Raw genomic sequence first — 16,467 nt, 5'->3', positions numbered from 1 at the left:
CTACTACATACCAGGCACCATTCTGGGAGCTAAGAACATTAATAGTGAAAAAAGCAAATAAAAAGTTTCTACCCTCATGGAACTGATTCTAGTGGTGAAGAATGACAATACAGAAATATTACAATTTCAAGGTCAGGTGCAGTGGCTCATGCCTATAATACCAGCACTTTGGGAGGCTGAGGTGGGCAGATCACTTGAGGTCAGGAGTTCGAGACCACCCTGACCATGATGGCGAAACCCCTTCTCTACTAGAAATACAAAAATTAGCCAGGCAGGGTGGTACATGCCTGTAGTCCCAGCTACTTGGGAGGCTGAGGCAGGAGAATCACTTGAACCTGGGAAGCGAAGATTGCAGTGAGCTGAGATCGTGCCACTGTACTCCAGCCTGGCCGACAGAGTGAGACTCCATCTCAAAAAATAAAAATAAAAAACTACATTATTAAATTTGGGTGCCCTGGGTTCTAGGATTGTTCATGAACGTGCCTAAAAGTCATTAATTTGCTCAGCAAATATTTATTAACCATATTATAAGTGACAGAAAATATGCTAGATGAAAGGAATATAGAACTATTTCTTAAAATACACACAGTCCCTACCACGGGGGAGCCTTCAATACAGCGGGGAAGATTCGAAAACCAAAGAAAAGTATAATATGAAGACTATTGTAACAAAGAATAGAATGTTATTGGAACAACTAATAACAACAACACCTCAATACAGTTTAGATCAAGTCAGGGTAAACCTCAGGCGGCAGTAACAATTAGTAAGAACAAAAAACTGATTTGGATTTAGGTAAGCAACCAAAAAGTGTAGAGAACAGCATATGCATAGGTCCTGAGACACAACAGCACATGGTGACTTTGGCGAACTGAAAATTTAGTATAGTTGGCCCTTGAACAACACAGCCTTGAACTGCCTGGGTCTGCTTATACACAAATTTTTTCAACCAAACACTGACTGAAAATACAGTATTCACTGGATACGAAACCCTCATATAGAGGGCCAACTTTCCATATACATACATGAGTTTCTGACTCATATATGGCTGACTGCAGAAATTGAATATACAAAGATTCTGGTATCTGCCGGTGTCTGGGAACCAATCCCCCACATATCCCTCAGTATGAGGGATGACTGAATATACGGTTGAAGTATGAAGAATAAAATTATTGAAATTAGAGAACTAAACACAGAAAGCCTTGCAAATCATGCTTAACATGTTGGGCTTTAGTCTAAGAGAAGCCAGAAATGTTTTATAAATGAAATGAAATTTTAAATTATTTTAGAATGACTATAATGGTTGCAATATTGTGAAATGGTGGTGTGCTTTGAGGGCAGTGTCATTTGGCAGCTGATGTGGCATGTGAGGTTGGTGGAAACAGGCCAGTTCTGGTGTCCCAGGAAGATCCTGAAATATACAACATTGACCATAACGATTTTTAAACATATATATTGGTAGCAAAAGACATCAAGCTATTGATGTTCTGCACTGTGATATTCTGGTTCTACTGGACATGTCCAAGGGAGAAATGTTAGAGCTTTATTTTCCAATCCTCCGGATTCTTTCTCTGTTCCACCCTCTTACAGGCTTTAGATAGTCACAAAGATCTGAATGAGCTGCTCTCAGGATGATGCAACAGCAGTTCCAATCACATCAATAAATACTGGAGCAGTTGGCCATTACAATTGTTTTGTTAGCTAAAAATGATGAATTTTTCATGTATATATATGTATCTGTATGTATGTATATTATATATTATATACATATATGTACATATATGTATGTACATATATATGCACAGTATATAGGTATATACATATATAATGCATATGTATACATCATACATTGTTATACATTACATATTTTATATAATTATACGTATATTATACACACAATATTTTATGCATATATACACACACATATAATTATCTAAAGAATATGTTGGGGCTGGGCACAGTGGCTCACGCCTACAATCCTAGTATTGTAGGGGCCCAAGGTGGGCAGATCACCTGAAATCAAGCGTTCGAAACCAGCCTAGCCAACAATGGTGAAACCCCATTGCTACTAAAAATAAAATTAAAAAACTAGCCAGGTGTGGTGGCTGGCACCTGCAATCTCAGCTACTCAGGAGGCTGAGGCAGGAGAATTGCTTGAACCTGGGAGGCAGAGGTTGCAGTGAGCCGAGATTGCACCATGACACTCCAGCCCGGGTGACAGAACAAGACTCCATGTCAAAAAAAAATTTTTTTTTTAATAAATAAAGAATATTTTAATTTAGTAATCATCACTCAAATTTTCTCAAGAAGCTACTTTAGGAGACTTTTGTATTTCTTTTTTTATTTTTAATTAATTAATTAATTTTAAAATTATACTTGAAGTTCTAGAGTACATGTGCACAATGTGCAGGTTTGTTACATATGTATACATGTGCCATGTTGGTGTGCTGCACCCATTAACTCATCATTTACATTAGGTATTCCTCCTGATGCTATCTCTCCCCCCTCCAACCTCATGACAGGCCCCAATATGTGATGTTCCCCACCCTGTGTCCAAGTGTTCTCATTGTTCATTTCCCACCTATGAGTGAGAACATGCAGTGTTTGATTTTCTCTCATTGCAATAGTTTGCTCAGAATGAGAACATGCAGTGTTTGGTTTTCTGTCCTTGTGATAGTTTGCTCAGAATGAGAACATGCAGTGTTTGGTTTTCTGTCCTTGTGATAGTTTGCTCAGAATGATGGTTTCCAGCTTCATCCATGTCCCTATGAAGGACATGAACTCATCCCTTTTTATGGCTGCATAGTATTCCATGGTGTATATGTGCCACATTTTCTTAATCCAGTCTGTCACTGATGGACATTTGGGTTGGTTCCAAGTCTTTGCTATCGTGAATAGTGCCGCAGTAAACACACGTGTGTATGTGTCTTTACAGCAGCATGATTTATAATCCTTTGGGTATATACCCAGTAATGGGATTGCTGGGTCAAATGGTATTTCTAATTCTAGATCCTTGAGGAATTGCCACACTGTCTTCCACAATGGTTGAACTGGCTTACACTCCCACCAACAGTGTAAAAGTGTTCCTATTTCTCCACATCCTCTCCAGCACCTGTTGTTTCCTGACTTTTTAATGATCGCCATTCTAACTGGTGTGAGATGGTATCTCACTGTAGTTTTGATTTGCATTTCTCTGATGGCCAGTGATGATGAGCATTTTTTCATGTGTCTGTTGGCTGCATAAATGTCTTCTTTTGAGAAGTGTCTGTTCATATCCTTTGCCCACTTTTTGATAGGGTTTTTTTTTTTTGAGATGGAGTCTCGCTCTGTCGCCCAGGCTGGAGTGCAGTGGCCGGATCTCAGCTCACTGCAAGCTCCACCTCCTGGGTTTACGCCATTCTCCTGCCTCAGCCTCCTGAGTAGCTGGGACTACAGGCGCCCGCCACCTCGCCCGGCTAGTTTTTTGTATTTTTTAATAGAGACGGGGTTTCACCGGGTTAGCCAGGATGGTCTCGATCTCCTGACCTTGTGATCCGCCCATCTCGGCCTCCCAAAGTGCTGGGATTACAGGCTCGAGCCACTGTGCCCGGCCGGGGTTGTTTTTTTCTTGTAAATCTGTTTAAGTTCTTTGTAGATTCTGGATATTAGCCCTTTGTCGGACAGGTAGATTGCAAAAATTTTCTCCCATTCTGTAGGTTGCCTGTTCACTCTGATGGTTGCCTGTTCACTCTGATGGTAACTTTTTGCTGTGCAGAAGCTCTTTAGTTTAATTAGATCTCATTTGTCTATTTTGGCTTTTGTTGCCATTGTTTTTGGTGTTTTAGTCATGAAGTCCTTGCCCATGACTATGTCCTGAATGGTATCGCCTAGGTTTTCTTCTAGGGTTTTTACAGTTTTAAGTCTAACATTTAAGTCTTTAATCCATCTCGAATTAATTTTTGTATAAGGTGTAAGGAAGGGATCCAGTTTCAGCTTTCTACATACAGTTAGCCAATTTTCCCAGCACCATTTATTAAATAGGGAATCCTTTCCCCATTTCTTGTTTTTGTCGGGTTTGTCAAGGATCAGATGGTTGTAGATGTATGGTATTATTTCTGAGGGCTCTGTTCTGTTCCATTGGTCTATATCTCTGTTTTGGTACCAGTACCATGCGGTTTTGGTTACTGTAGCCTTGCAGTATAGTTTGAAGTCAGGTAGCATGATGCCTCCAGCTTTGTTCTTTTTGCTTAGGATTGTCTTGGCAATGTGGGTTCTTTTTTGGTTCCATGTGAACTTTAAAGTAGTTTTTTCCAATTCTGTGAAGAAAGTCAGTGGTAGCCTGATGGGGATGGCATTGAATCTATAAATTACCTTGGGCAGTATGGCCATTTTCACAATATTGATTCTTCCTGTCCATGAGCATGGAATGTTCTTCCATTTGTTTGTGTCCTCCTTTATTTCGTTGAGCAGTGGTTTGTAGTTTTCCTTGAAGAGGTCCTTCACGTCCCTTATAAGTTGGATTCCCTAGGTATTTTATTCTCTTTGAAGCAATTGTGAATGGGAGTTCACTCACGATTTGGAGGAGCCTTTTGTATTTCTATGCATTATTAAAGTATTGGGTATTGCTATGGTTTGAATGTGTCCCTTAGAAATTCATGTGTTGGAAACGTAATTGCCATTTTAATAGTATCATTATGAAGTGGAACCTTTAAGAGGTGATTAGGTTATTTTTTTTAGAAGAAGCCTGTTTTATTTATTTGTTGAAATATAATTTTTTATTAAAAATAATTAGAGGGCCAGGCACAGTGGCTAACGCCTATAATCCCTGCACTGTGAGAGGCCGAGGCTGGTGGATCACCTGAGGTTGGGAGTTTGAGACCAGCCTGATCAACATGGAGAAACCCTGTCTCTACTAAAAATACAAAATTAGCTGGGCATGGTGGCGCATGCCTGTAATCCCAGCTACTCGGGAAGCTGAGGCAGGAGAATCACTTGAACCCAGGAGGCAGAGGTTGTGGTAAGCCGAGATCGTGCCATTGCACTCCAGCCTGAGCAACAAGAGTGAAACTCCGTCTCTCAAAAATAATAATAATAATAATTAGAGATATGCTTTGTTTCTTCATAAAATTCTGTGGTAAAACACCAGCTTCCACCCTTCTGAAAAATCTATTTTTATTTAAAAACAAAAAAAAAAACAACAAAAAAAAACAACTTTGATTCTTAACCATAACATAATAACTGGATTTTATTTATCTGACTTTAAGAAATCCTCCAACTCATTCTTCAGCCCCCAGTTTATTAAACTGAGTTCATAATTCAAACTTTTCTGCAAATCATCATTGGTTATGTGTATATATAAAATGTCTTTTATCTGAAGTTGTCCATTTCACCCTGTTCTGGGAGTTACTCCCACAGGCACTTCCTCATACCAGCTCCTTTAACCCTTCCAACAATTTTGTAAACACCCAATGTTCTGCATTTGATTCTTTCCTGCTTAAAATATCTAGACTGATTTATTTTCTGCACTGAACTCTGCTGAAAGAGTTGTCGAAAAATATTACTCAGAGAATATTTGCTTGCTTTGTTGTTTATATTTTACTGCTGGGTTCTGGGTGATTGAGGTTGCTGGACAAGTTATCTCGTGATGAACATGATTAGTTGTCCATTAGTGCATTAGTTTTCTATTGGTGCCATAACAAATTACCACAAATTTAGCATCTTAAACAGCACAAATTTATTATCTTACTGCTCCATAGGTTAGAAGTCCAACAGGGTCTCCAAGGGCTAAAATCGAGGCGTTGGCAGGGCTGTTTCTTTCTGGATGCTCTAGAGGAAGATCCATTTCCACGCTCATTTGGATTGCTAACAGAATTCAATTCCTTAAAGTTGTAAGACTGCGATCCCTGTTTCCTTGAGAGTTGGTGGCTGAGCTGTCAATAGAATTCCTAGCTTCTATAGCCAAATTCATTTATTGACTGCTTTTCCCCTTCCTCCATCTTCAAAGCCAGAAATGGCAGGCTGAACTCCTCTCACACTTCATATCTGTCCTCTTCCTTTCTCATCTCTCTGACCCACTTGACCACCTTCCTTTTCCACTTTTAAAGATTCAGGTGTCAGGTTGGGCCCACCCTGACAATCTAGGATAATCTATCCATCTCAATGTCCTTAACTTTCATCATATCTGCAAAGCCCCTTTTGCCAGGTTAGGTATATATTCACAGGTTCTGAGATTAGAGTGAAAATGTTTTAGTGGGGTTGAGGGGGCATTATCCTGTCAACCTGACTTCACACTTAAAAAACTCCAACCCAGAGTCATTTGACATTAAAACTTTATTTTTTTGTTTTGTTTTGTTTTGAGAGGGAGTCTCACTGGATCACCCAGGCTGGAGTGCAATGGCATAATTTCGGCTCACTGCAATCTCCGCCTGCCGGGTTCAAGCAATTATCCTGCATCAGCCTCCCGAGTAGCTGGGATTACAAGTGTGCGCCACCATGCCTCTCTAATTTTTGTATTTTTTGTAGTGACAGGGTTTCACCATGTTGCCCAGGCTAGGCTTGAACTCCTGACCTCAAGTGATCTGCCCACCTCGGCCTCCCAAAGTGCTGGGATTACAGGAATGAGCCACTGCACCTGGCCGACATTAAAACTATAATGTCAGCTTATTGCCACATTGAGATATAGCTAATTAATTTTCAAAGTACTTCAAACAACTCATAATACTAATTATTGCTACTAATAATTATAGCCATGATCTGGAGGCATAGAATAAAATATAAAGCCTCAGGACATAAAATTCAATAGGACAAGTTTCTACCAGTTTTTCTTGCACTGAAGCATAGCTGAGTAATAGCATATAGTTTTACAAGTGCTCTTGCATCCATTATCTTATTTGTGCTTTTCAATATCCCTGGGAGACACACAAAACTGGGAAAGTCTATTATTCCCTTTTTACATATGAGAAAATGGGGCTTCAGAAAGACTACATAACCTACTCAAGTATGTAAAGTGTAAACATTTCTTTCAAAAGAAGTGACATTTAAGTGAGGGGACATGCATGGAATAAATTGGTAAGTGGACAATACATAGAAAACCAGTAGGTCTCAATCTTCATGAGGAAAATGTTGACATTTAGAATATTTGTAGGAATGAGACAAAAACAAATAGTATTTGCTGACTTGATCTGAAACAGTATAAAGATGAAGGGCTCCCTTTGGAGAGATACAGAAATTAAGCTTTTGTTTTTCAAGGTTTTCCACATCATGAAGCTGTTACCTAGTTCTTTCTTCTAAAGATGTCCACAAGGAAGACATACACACAGATAAAAGGGGCACTAAAGGCATTCTGCCTGTTGGATCTTGTCCCTTTTACTAGGGTACAACAGGGAATAGGAGAGTATAGGGACAAGTATACAAAGGCATGCAAAAAACAAATTTAAACCAAAAGTATGTAAAGCCAGCACCTATTTCCATCCTACTGATAATAATTATACACAAAAAGATGGTCTTTGGCCCTTCTGGATTGTATTCTGATTCAAAGATACTGTAAATTTTATCATCTATGATTCAGTGATTTTTCTAATGCTGCCCCTCCCAAGGTAATCACACCAAATGAGAAAACCAACTCTATTTATCAGCATCTACCCTACTATCTTCCTTCTTTACCTTCCGGCTCCCATGAGGGAGACGGGATGGTCAATCAGGTATTTGAATTTATTCCTTCGAACAGGGTGATGCCAGACATGGTCTACAAGGCGTGGAAGAGTGCCCTGGGAAAAAGCAAATACACATGAATATCCAGCAGAGGGCAATCTAATCAAATAAAATTTATTAATAGTTTTGAGTAAGTACTGTATTTACATTAAGGTCATTTGGGTACTCTAAGGAAAAAAGAAAGAGCAGAATTCTTATTAAATAACATAAAGACTAAAACTAGAATAATTCTATAGTGAGTGAAAAACATTAAGAGTAGTAATGATCATTTGAGTAAATCCACATAAAAACAGGTCAGTGGAAATACTCAAGCCTTGGAAACAATTTATACAAAAGACTGGAGTTTTCAATCTAAGAAATTACTTTAAATTTTTTTTTTTTTTTTTTTTGGAGACAGAGTCTCGCTGTCTCGTCCAGGCTGGAAGGCAATGACACAACCTCGGCTTATAGCAACCTCTGCCTCCTGGGTTCAAGGGATTCTCTTGCCTCAGCCTCCCGAGTAGCAGGGACTATAGGCACGTGCCACCATGCCCAGCTCATTTTTGTGTTTTGTTTTTGCTTTTGTTTTTGTTTTTTTTTTGAGGGGGAGTCTTGCTCTGTCACCCAGGCTGGAGTGCAGTGGCGCGATCTCGGCTCACTGCAAACTCTTCCTCCCGGGTTCCCACCATTCTCCTGTCTCAGCCTCCCAAGTAGCTGGGACTACAGGTGCCTGCCACCTCGCCCGGCTAATTTTTTGTATTTTTAATAGAGACGGGGTTTCACCATGTTAGCCAGGATGGTCTTGATCTCCTGACCTTGTGATATGCCCACCTCAGCCTCGCACAGTTCTGGGATTACAGACGTGAGCCACCGCGCCCAGCCTAAAAAATTTTCTTAAGGCCAGTCATGTTGACTCACACTTGAAATTCCAGCACTTTGGGAGGCTAAGGCGGGTGGATTGCTTGAGCCCAGGAATTTGAGACAAGTATAGGCAACATGGCGAAACTTCGGATCTACAAAAAATTCAAAAATTAGCCAGGCGTGGTGGCACAGACCTGTAGTCCCAGCTACTCAGGAAGCTGAGGTGGGAGGATCACCTGAGCCAGGGTAGTCAAGGCTGCAGTGAGCAATGATCAGGCCACTACACTCCAGCCTGGGCCACAGTAGTAAGACCCTGTCTCAATCAATCAATCTTAAAATTTTTAAGGCTATCTGGAATATATAATATGTGCACAATAAATACTTAAAGAATAATCAGATTCCCAAAAAATAATGTTCCCCGTTACTCTACATATGTACATACAAACCTTCGGGGTTTTAATTTTCTTAGGAGGCAGTAAGTTTTCAGGACAAGGACCAGCACTGGCCGCATAGGTCAGAGAAAGAAGAACTTCTTTAGGAATGAACTCATTCAGAAGGGAAGTAGGAAGGGGTTTTGAACGATCCACCATGTTTTTTTTCTCCTTTAGCTCAGGAAGTCCTAAGTAAGTAGTGGAAAAGAAAAGTTCTTACTATATATATATTTTTTAAGCTAGATGGAGTTTCTCAGACTGCCTCATCAATCCCATCTATTGGTTTCTAACAGGGAGAAACATTGCTTCTATTTGACAAGGATAGTAACAAATCATATTTAAAACAGTGAACATCATCTAGTCAAGGAAAATAACACTCATCTTGCCTACCCTACTCACATTACATCAAACACAGTTTCAAAAACTCAGGTACTAAGATGAACCTGCATGATTCTCAATTCAAAGTTGAAAACTAAACTCATTTCACTTGCTCAGATAACTGGGAGAGCCTTAAGAAGATAGGAATGAATGTCTATCTTCCCTTTCATATTAAAATCACAAATCTCTCCCTGCAAGCTGTTAAATTATTTAGTAATTTTTTTCTTACATTAATTCAAAGGTGAGAATAATTACATTAAATCCAGGCATTTATAGAGTGGAAAGGGTCTGGGTTGGGCTTCAAAGTAAAAATGGAACTGGGATTGTTGCAAATGAGAGTGGAACAATCTGAGCTGACAAATCTGTGGAATGGGAACTATAAAAAGAATGTTCTACCCTGCTTGACTAGGGCAGGGGAGTAATACAGGCAGGTAGTTGGGCTTATATATAGGAAAAGCCCTCCCATGAAGTCAGGTAGAGTTGAGTTTTTATTATTCTTAATCTATGCCCCTAACATGGTATGGTTTACATTTATTTCTATAAGGAGGTATCATGCTTTGATTACTGTCAGAAGTTGTCAGGGTTTACATTACCAAATCTCCCAAGAGCTTGAGATCAAAAGAAACAGAAAAAAAAAAAAAAAAGTTGGGTGGGGCTTGGGGCTTTAGAACAAGGGGCAGGTGAGATGGGAAAAGCTTTAACAGAACAGGGGGTAAGGATAACACTAGCTGACTCTAGTAGAGATCTGCATATGAATGAAAATCTTAAGGAATTACTCTAATTTACAAAAATTACTAAAAGCTAATACAAATTGGCACGTTGTATTAAATTGCGTTTCTCTTATCTCTGCTATTGCTTTTTATTGTTTTATTTATTTATTTGAGACTCAGTCTACCTCTGCTGTCCAGGCTGGAGTGCAGTAGCAAGATCTTGGCTCACTGCAACCTCTGCCTCCAGGGTTCAAACAATTCTCCTGCATCAACCTCCCAAGTAGCTGGGATTACAGGCGCGTACCACCACACCTGGCTAATTTTTGTATTTTTAGTAGAGACAGGGTTTCACCATGTTGATCAGGCTGGTCTCGAACTCCTGATCTCGTAATTTGAGACGGAGTCTCCTTCTGTCTCCAGGCTGGAGTGCAGTGGTGCAATCTCGGCTCACTGCAACCTCTGCCTCCCGGGTTCAAGTGATTCTCTCCTGCCTCAGCCTCCCGAGTAGCTCTACAGGCGTGCACCACCAAGCCCAGCTAATTTTTATATTTTTAGTAAACAAGAGTTTCACCATGTTGGCCAGCATGGTCTCAAACTCTTTACCTCGTAATCCGCCAGCCTCGGCCTCCCAAATGGGATTACAGGTGTGAGCCACCGCGCCCGGCCTATTTATTTATTTTGAGATGGAGTCTTGCTCTGTCTCCCGGACTGGAATGCAATGGCACGATCATGGCTCACTGCAACCTCACCTCCTAGGTTCAAGCGATTCTCCTGCCTCAGCCTCCGGAGTAAGCTGGGACTACAGGTGAGAGCCACCATGCTCGGCTAATTATGGTATTTCTAGTAATGACGGGGTTTCATCATATTGTCCAGGCTGGTCTCAAACTCCTGACCTCAAGTGATCCGCCCACCTCAGCCTCCCAAAGTGCTGGGATGACAGGTGTGAGCTACCGTGCCTAACCTCACTATTACTTTTTCAAAGTTCCTTAAAGCCAAAGACCAGGAACCTATTGATATTTAAAATAGGGTGAATTTAAAACCATATATAAATCAACATTTGAAAAAAGTTATAAACAGTATTTAGACGGAGTAGTGAAATAGGACTCTGACTCAAAATACTGTAAAAGGAATGACTTCTTGCTTTATTTAAGCAAGCGTGTTAGAAAAATGTAGCCAATCAAGGTATTCTGAGTATCAGATTTAAAAAACCAGTGAATGGAAGGTGATTTCAGTCTTACGGCCATGGCTGTTTATGACTTCAGAATCATCGAAGTTTACCTCTCGTCCCTTCCTTGGCTACAGACACTAACTTTTTGCTCTCAGACGTTGATGCCGAGTTTAGCGGGGTGGAGGGCGTTTTCGGGAGAGACATAATAAACAATGCCTCCTATCTCTTTAGTAATTTGAAATAGGCCTCCGGAAAGCTAATTTAGACACAAATCAGCGCCGCACTGGGACTTGCAGGCTGCCACATAATCCTGCAGGGAGAGGAAAAAAGAAAAAAAGATGACACCCATTGAGTACTTAGGTTCAGATCGCAGTTTAGAATTCATCTAGCATGGTTTTCCTTCTTCGGGGCGACCTCTATGTTCTGGGGTTATCTGTCGCGACTGAGAGGCCTCAGTGAACAGTCAGGTCAGGGTCAGGGAGCAAGGCAGGACCCCGCAGACCGCCGGCACCCCTGGTGGGCGACACTCGCTGCAGGCGGCTCGGCTGGGGACCCCGACCTTCCACACAGGCAGCGTTCTCGAGCGCCAGTTCCACAAACTCGGGAGTTGGGCAGGCCTCGCACTGTTTCTTGGTTAAAAATGACTGGAAAGGGACACCCGCTATCCTACCCACACATTGCGTACCCGCCCAGCATCCGGTCACTACCCCCTTTGCTGGAACGCCTGTTTGTCGTCATAGAAACCCAGGACCCCGAGGTTTAGCGCCCTCGATAGGGGCTGCCTTCAGCGGTGCCGGCGGAGGAGGCAGACAGCTAAAACAATCCCTACAGCCTCTCGGAGTTTCTTGTGTTCTAAATCACAGCATAGGTTCAGTAGCAAAGGAGAAGAAAAACGTTTAATCCGGCCGTTTGTCACGGAATCCGAAACTGTCTCACCCCGGGGCTTCCTGCTGAGGGCCAGGCCAGTGCGCAGGCGCCGGCAGGGGTTAGCCTGAGGGGTCGACACCTGTAGCCCGTGATGCACGCGGGTTAAGCAAGGGTCTTCTAAGAGTTGTTTCCATCTTTCTAGGTCTCTTTTATGTTGCTTTGCATATTTTTCTCGTTCTTTTTCCTTCCTTCTTTCCTGCCTTCCTTCCTTTTCCCTTTTTCCTAAGACGGAGTTTCGCTCTTGTCGCCCAGGCTGGAGTTCAATGGCGCCACTCACTGCAACCTCCACGTCCTGGGTTCAAGCAATTCTCCTGCCTCAGCCTCCCAAGTAGCTGGGACTACAGGCACACGCCACCATGCGCGGCTAATTTTGTATTTTGTTTTTCTGTTTTTGTTTTTGTTTTGTTTTGTTTTGAGACGGAGTCTCGCTCTTTCGCCCAGGCTGGAGTGCAGTGGTGCGATCCCGGCTCACTGCAACCTCCGCCTCCCAGGTTCAAGCGATTCTCCTGCCTCAGCCTCCGGAGGGACTACAGGCGCGCGCCGCCATGCCCGGCTAATTTTTGTATTTTTAGTAGAGACGGGGTTTCACCATGTTGGCCAGGCTGGTCTCAAACTCCTAACCTTGTGATGCGCCCGCCTCGGCTTCCCAAAGTGCTGGGATTATAGGCGTGAGCCCCCGCACCCGGACGCTTTGTATATTTTTCTAAAAGCCAGACTCAGGGGGTATGTTGGATAATAAGAAACTCTGGGTCCCTTATTGGGTAAGCCGTTCGGTGCTTTACATTTCGGTGCTTACATGTCTTCCTTGGACCCTTAAACGCCTCCCTTCAGAGCACAAGGAAGGTCTCCTGGGCCCAGATTTTTCACCGCCTTGGGGCCGGGAAGGAGGATTGAGGTTAGGTGGAACCAGCTCAGGTATAATTGTCAGGGCTTCTGGCGTAAAAACCTGCCCTCAGGAAAGAATACCATCAGCGGCCTGGCGCGGTGGCGCCTGTAATCCCAGCACTTTGGTAGGCCGAGGCGGGTGGATCACGAGGTCAGGAGTTCGAGATCAGACTGACCAACATGGTGAAACCCCGTCTCTACTAAAAATACAAAAATTAGCCAAGAGTCGTGGCACGCTCCTGTAATCCCAGCTACTCAGGAGGCTGAGGCAGGAAAATCGCTTGAACCCGGGAGGCAGGGGTTGCAGTGAGCCGAGCTGGCGCCACTGCACTCCAGCCTGGGCAACAGAAGGAGACTCCGTCTCAAAAAAAAAAAAAAAAAAAAAAGAATAACATCAGCGCCTTCGCAGTGAACTGAGGCTCGGTTCGGTGAGCAATCGTTTCATTTTTTTTTTTTAGGACGGAGTTTCACTCTTGTTGCCCAGGCTGGAGTGCAATGGAGCGATCTTGGCTCACTGCAACCTCCGCCTCCCAGGTTCAAGCGATTCTCCTCCCTTAGCCTCCCTAGTAGCTGGGATTTACAGGCATGTGCCACCACACCTGGCTAATTTTGTATTTTTAGCAGAGATGGGGTTTCTCCACGTTGGTCAGGCTGGTCACGAACTCCCGACCTCAGGTGATCCATCCGCCTCGGCCTCCCAAAGTGCTGGGATTACAGGCATGAGCCACTGCGCCGGGCCGTGGCATCATTTCATATTAAGGCAGAGATTTAGTGCCAAATAATGAACTGCCTGGAGAAGCCCAGCGTCTAGTTGCTTCCAGACGGGGAAGAAAGTATCTTATTCAATAACCATATTCCTTAGCACCAAGTACAGTGCCTGGACAAACATGAAAATCGGTTGGACAGTTCTCTTTTGTGTTGACAGAATTGTGCTGTGGTATGGTGATCATACATAATGTCAGAGGAGTTTGAACCACAGCAACTCCATCTTGAATAGGAGCTGGGTAAAATAAGGCTGAAACCTACTTGGCTGCATTCCCAGACGGTTAAGGCATTCTAAATCACAGGATTAGATAGCAGGTCATAAAGACCTTGCTGATAAAACAGATCCCAGTAAAGAAGCTGGCTAAAACCCACCAAAACCTAGATGGCCACGAGAGTGACCTCTGGTCGTCCTTACTGCTATACTCCCACCAGCGCCATGACAGTTTACAAATACTATGGGAATGTCAGGAAGTTACCCTATATGGTCTAAAAAGGGGAGGAATGAATAATCCACCCGTTGTTTAGCATATCAAGAAAGAACCATAAAAATGGGCAACCAGCAACCCTCAGGGCTGCTCTATGGAGTAGTCATTCTTTATTCCTTTATTTTCCTAATGAATTTGCTTTGCACTGTGGACTCGCCCTGAATTCTTTCTGTGCGAGATCCAGGAACCCTCTCTTGGGGTCTGAATCTGAACCCCCTTTCCTGTAACAATACCATTTACTGAGACTGGAAACAAAGGAGGAAGACAGATTTGGAGGAGGACTTTGGAGAAGGCTCCGTTTAGTACTTGTGAATATATTAAGTTTGCAGTAAGATTGAGATATCTGGGTGGAAATGATAAGTAACTATTTGATTATACATTAATACATGGGTCTGAAGCTCTCAGCAAAGGCCTGTGTTAAAGTTGAACAGATGAGGTAAGGCGTGGTGGCTCATGTCTGTAATCCCAGCACTTTGGGAGGCTGAGGTGGGTGGATCATTTGAGGTCAGAGACCAGCCTGATCAACATGGTGAAACCCTGTCTCCACCAAATACAAAGACCAAACACAAAAATTAGCCCAGCGTGGTGGCACATGCCTGTAGTCCCAGCTACTCAGGTGGTTGAGGCAGGAGAATCGCTTGAACCTGGGAGGTGGAGGTTGCAGCGCCATCACATTACAGTCTGGGCGACAAGAGTGAAACTCCCTCTCAGGAAAAAAAAAAAGTTGGATGAGTGGCTGGGTGTAGTGGCTCATGCCTGAGTAATCCCAGCACTTTGAGAGGCTTAGGCTAGAGGATGGCTTGAGGCCAGGAATTTGAGACCAGCTTGGACAACATGGCCATCTCTACAAAACAAAATGAAAAAAGTTGAATAGATGAGGCATAAACAAAAACAGTACAATAAGACTATCACTATCGGCCGGGCGCGGTGGCTCAAGCCTGTAATCCCAGCACTTTGGGAGGCCGAGACGGGCGGATCACGAGGTCAGGAGATCGAGACCATCCTGGCTAACACGGTGAAACCCCGTCTCTACTAAAAAAATACAAAAAATTAGCCGGGCGAGATGGCGGGCGCCTGTAGTCCCAGCTACTCGGGAGGCTGAGGCGAGAGAATGGCGTAAACCCGGGAGGCGGAGCTTGCAGTGAGCTGAGATCCGGCCACTGCACTCCAGCCTGGGCGACAGAGCGAGACTCCGTCTCAACAACAACAACAACAACAAAAAAAAAAAAAAAAAAAAGACTATCACTATCAAAAAAACAATTGCTACTCATAGGGTAACTCCTCTCCTAATTTTTAATTATACCACGAGAATCTTAAAATGGAGTAATACTATTAAGGTCTTTGATGGACAATACCATAGCAAAATGTAAGCTGAGTAGGTAAGAATCTTCCTAAACAGAAAACCTCAAGACGTGTAAAAGTGATGGTCAGAGTCAATTTTTTTTTTTTTTTTTTTTTTTTTTTGAGATGGAGTCTCGCTGTCGCCCAGGCTGGAGAGCAGTGGCGTGATTTTGGCTCACTGCAACCTCTACCTCCTGGGTTCAAACGATTCTCTGGAGCCTCAGCCTCCTGAATAGCTGGGATTACAGGCACCTGCCACCATGCCAGCTATTTTTTGTATTCTTAGTAGAGAGCGGATTTCATCACGTTGGCCAGGCTTGTTTCGAACTCCTGACCTCAGGTGATCTGCCCGCCTTGGTTTCCCAAAGTGATGGGAATACAGGCATGAGCCACCACACCTGGCCTATCAATTCATTTTCTAAGTGCGTGGGCAGGGATTTACACACACATCTGCAGGCACTCAGAACATGCAAAGCTCCTAAAGGAATCTGCAGGGGAAGTGAGCCAGTGTTTGTATTTAACGTAGCTAAAAAAAGAAGGTACCAGTTAGAAACTTTCATTTTTTTCTTATTATTTTTGACACTCTGTCACTCAGGCTGGAGTGCAGTGGTGCAATCTAGGCTCACCACCTCCCAGATTCAAGCAATTCTCCTGCCTCAGCCTCCCGAATAGCTGGGATTACAGGCATGTGCCACTATGCCCTGCTAATTCTTATATTTTTAGTAGACATGGGGTTTCACCAGGTTGGCCAGGCTGGTCTCAAACTCCTGACCTCAAGTGATAAGCCCACCAAGGCCTCCAAAATGCTGGGATCACAGGTGTGAGCCACCACACGGGGCCTCCAATTAGCA

At 43.1% G+C, this 16,467-nt stretch overlaps 1 protein-coding gene across 4 annotated transcripts in view; it reads right to left on the bottom strand.

Annotated features, from left to right (window-relative positions):
* The window catches only part of AXDND1 (axonemal dynein light chain domain containing 1), a 194,456-nt gene extending 182,160 nt beyond the window's left edge, over window positions 1-12,296 (bottom strand). The window contains exons 1-4 of one of the 4 annotated variants that reach the window (XM_033200493.1): window positions 11,899-12,296; window positions 11,324-11,523; window positions 8,973-9,145; window positions 7,639-7,742 (exon numbers count right to left, since the gene is read on the bottom strand). In XM_033200493.1, the coding sequence (XP_033056384.1) occupies window positions 7,639-7,742; window positions 8,973-9,145; window positions 11,324-11,417 (371 nt within the window). In that variant the 5' untranslated portion in view covers window positions 11,418-11,523; window positions 11,899-12,296. Of the gene's footprint in view, window positions 1-7,638; window positions 7,743-8,972; window positions 9,146-11,323 lie in introns of all 4 variants that reach the window. The other 3 variants (XM_033200490.1, XM_033200492.1, XM_033200491.1) reach the window with 3 other exon arrangements.
* Window positions 12,297-16,467: the final 4,171 nt, after the last annotated feature.

This window comes from Trachypithecus francoisi, unplaced genomic scaffold (genome assembly GCF_009764315.1).
Source record: "Trachypithecus francoisi isolate TF-2019V2 unplaced genomic scaffold, Tfra_2.0 Lachesis_group5, whole genome shotgun sequence".
NCBI lineage: Eukaryota > Metazoa > Chordata > Mammalia > Primates > Cercopithecidae > Trachypithecus > Trachypithecus francoisi.
Note: the sequence above shows the minus strand (reverse complement) of the source record. Positions and strands in the feature narration are given on the sequence as shown.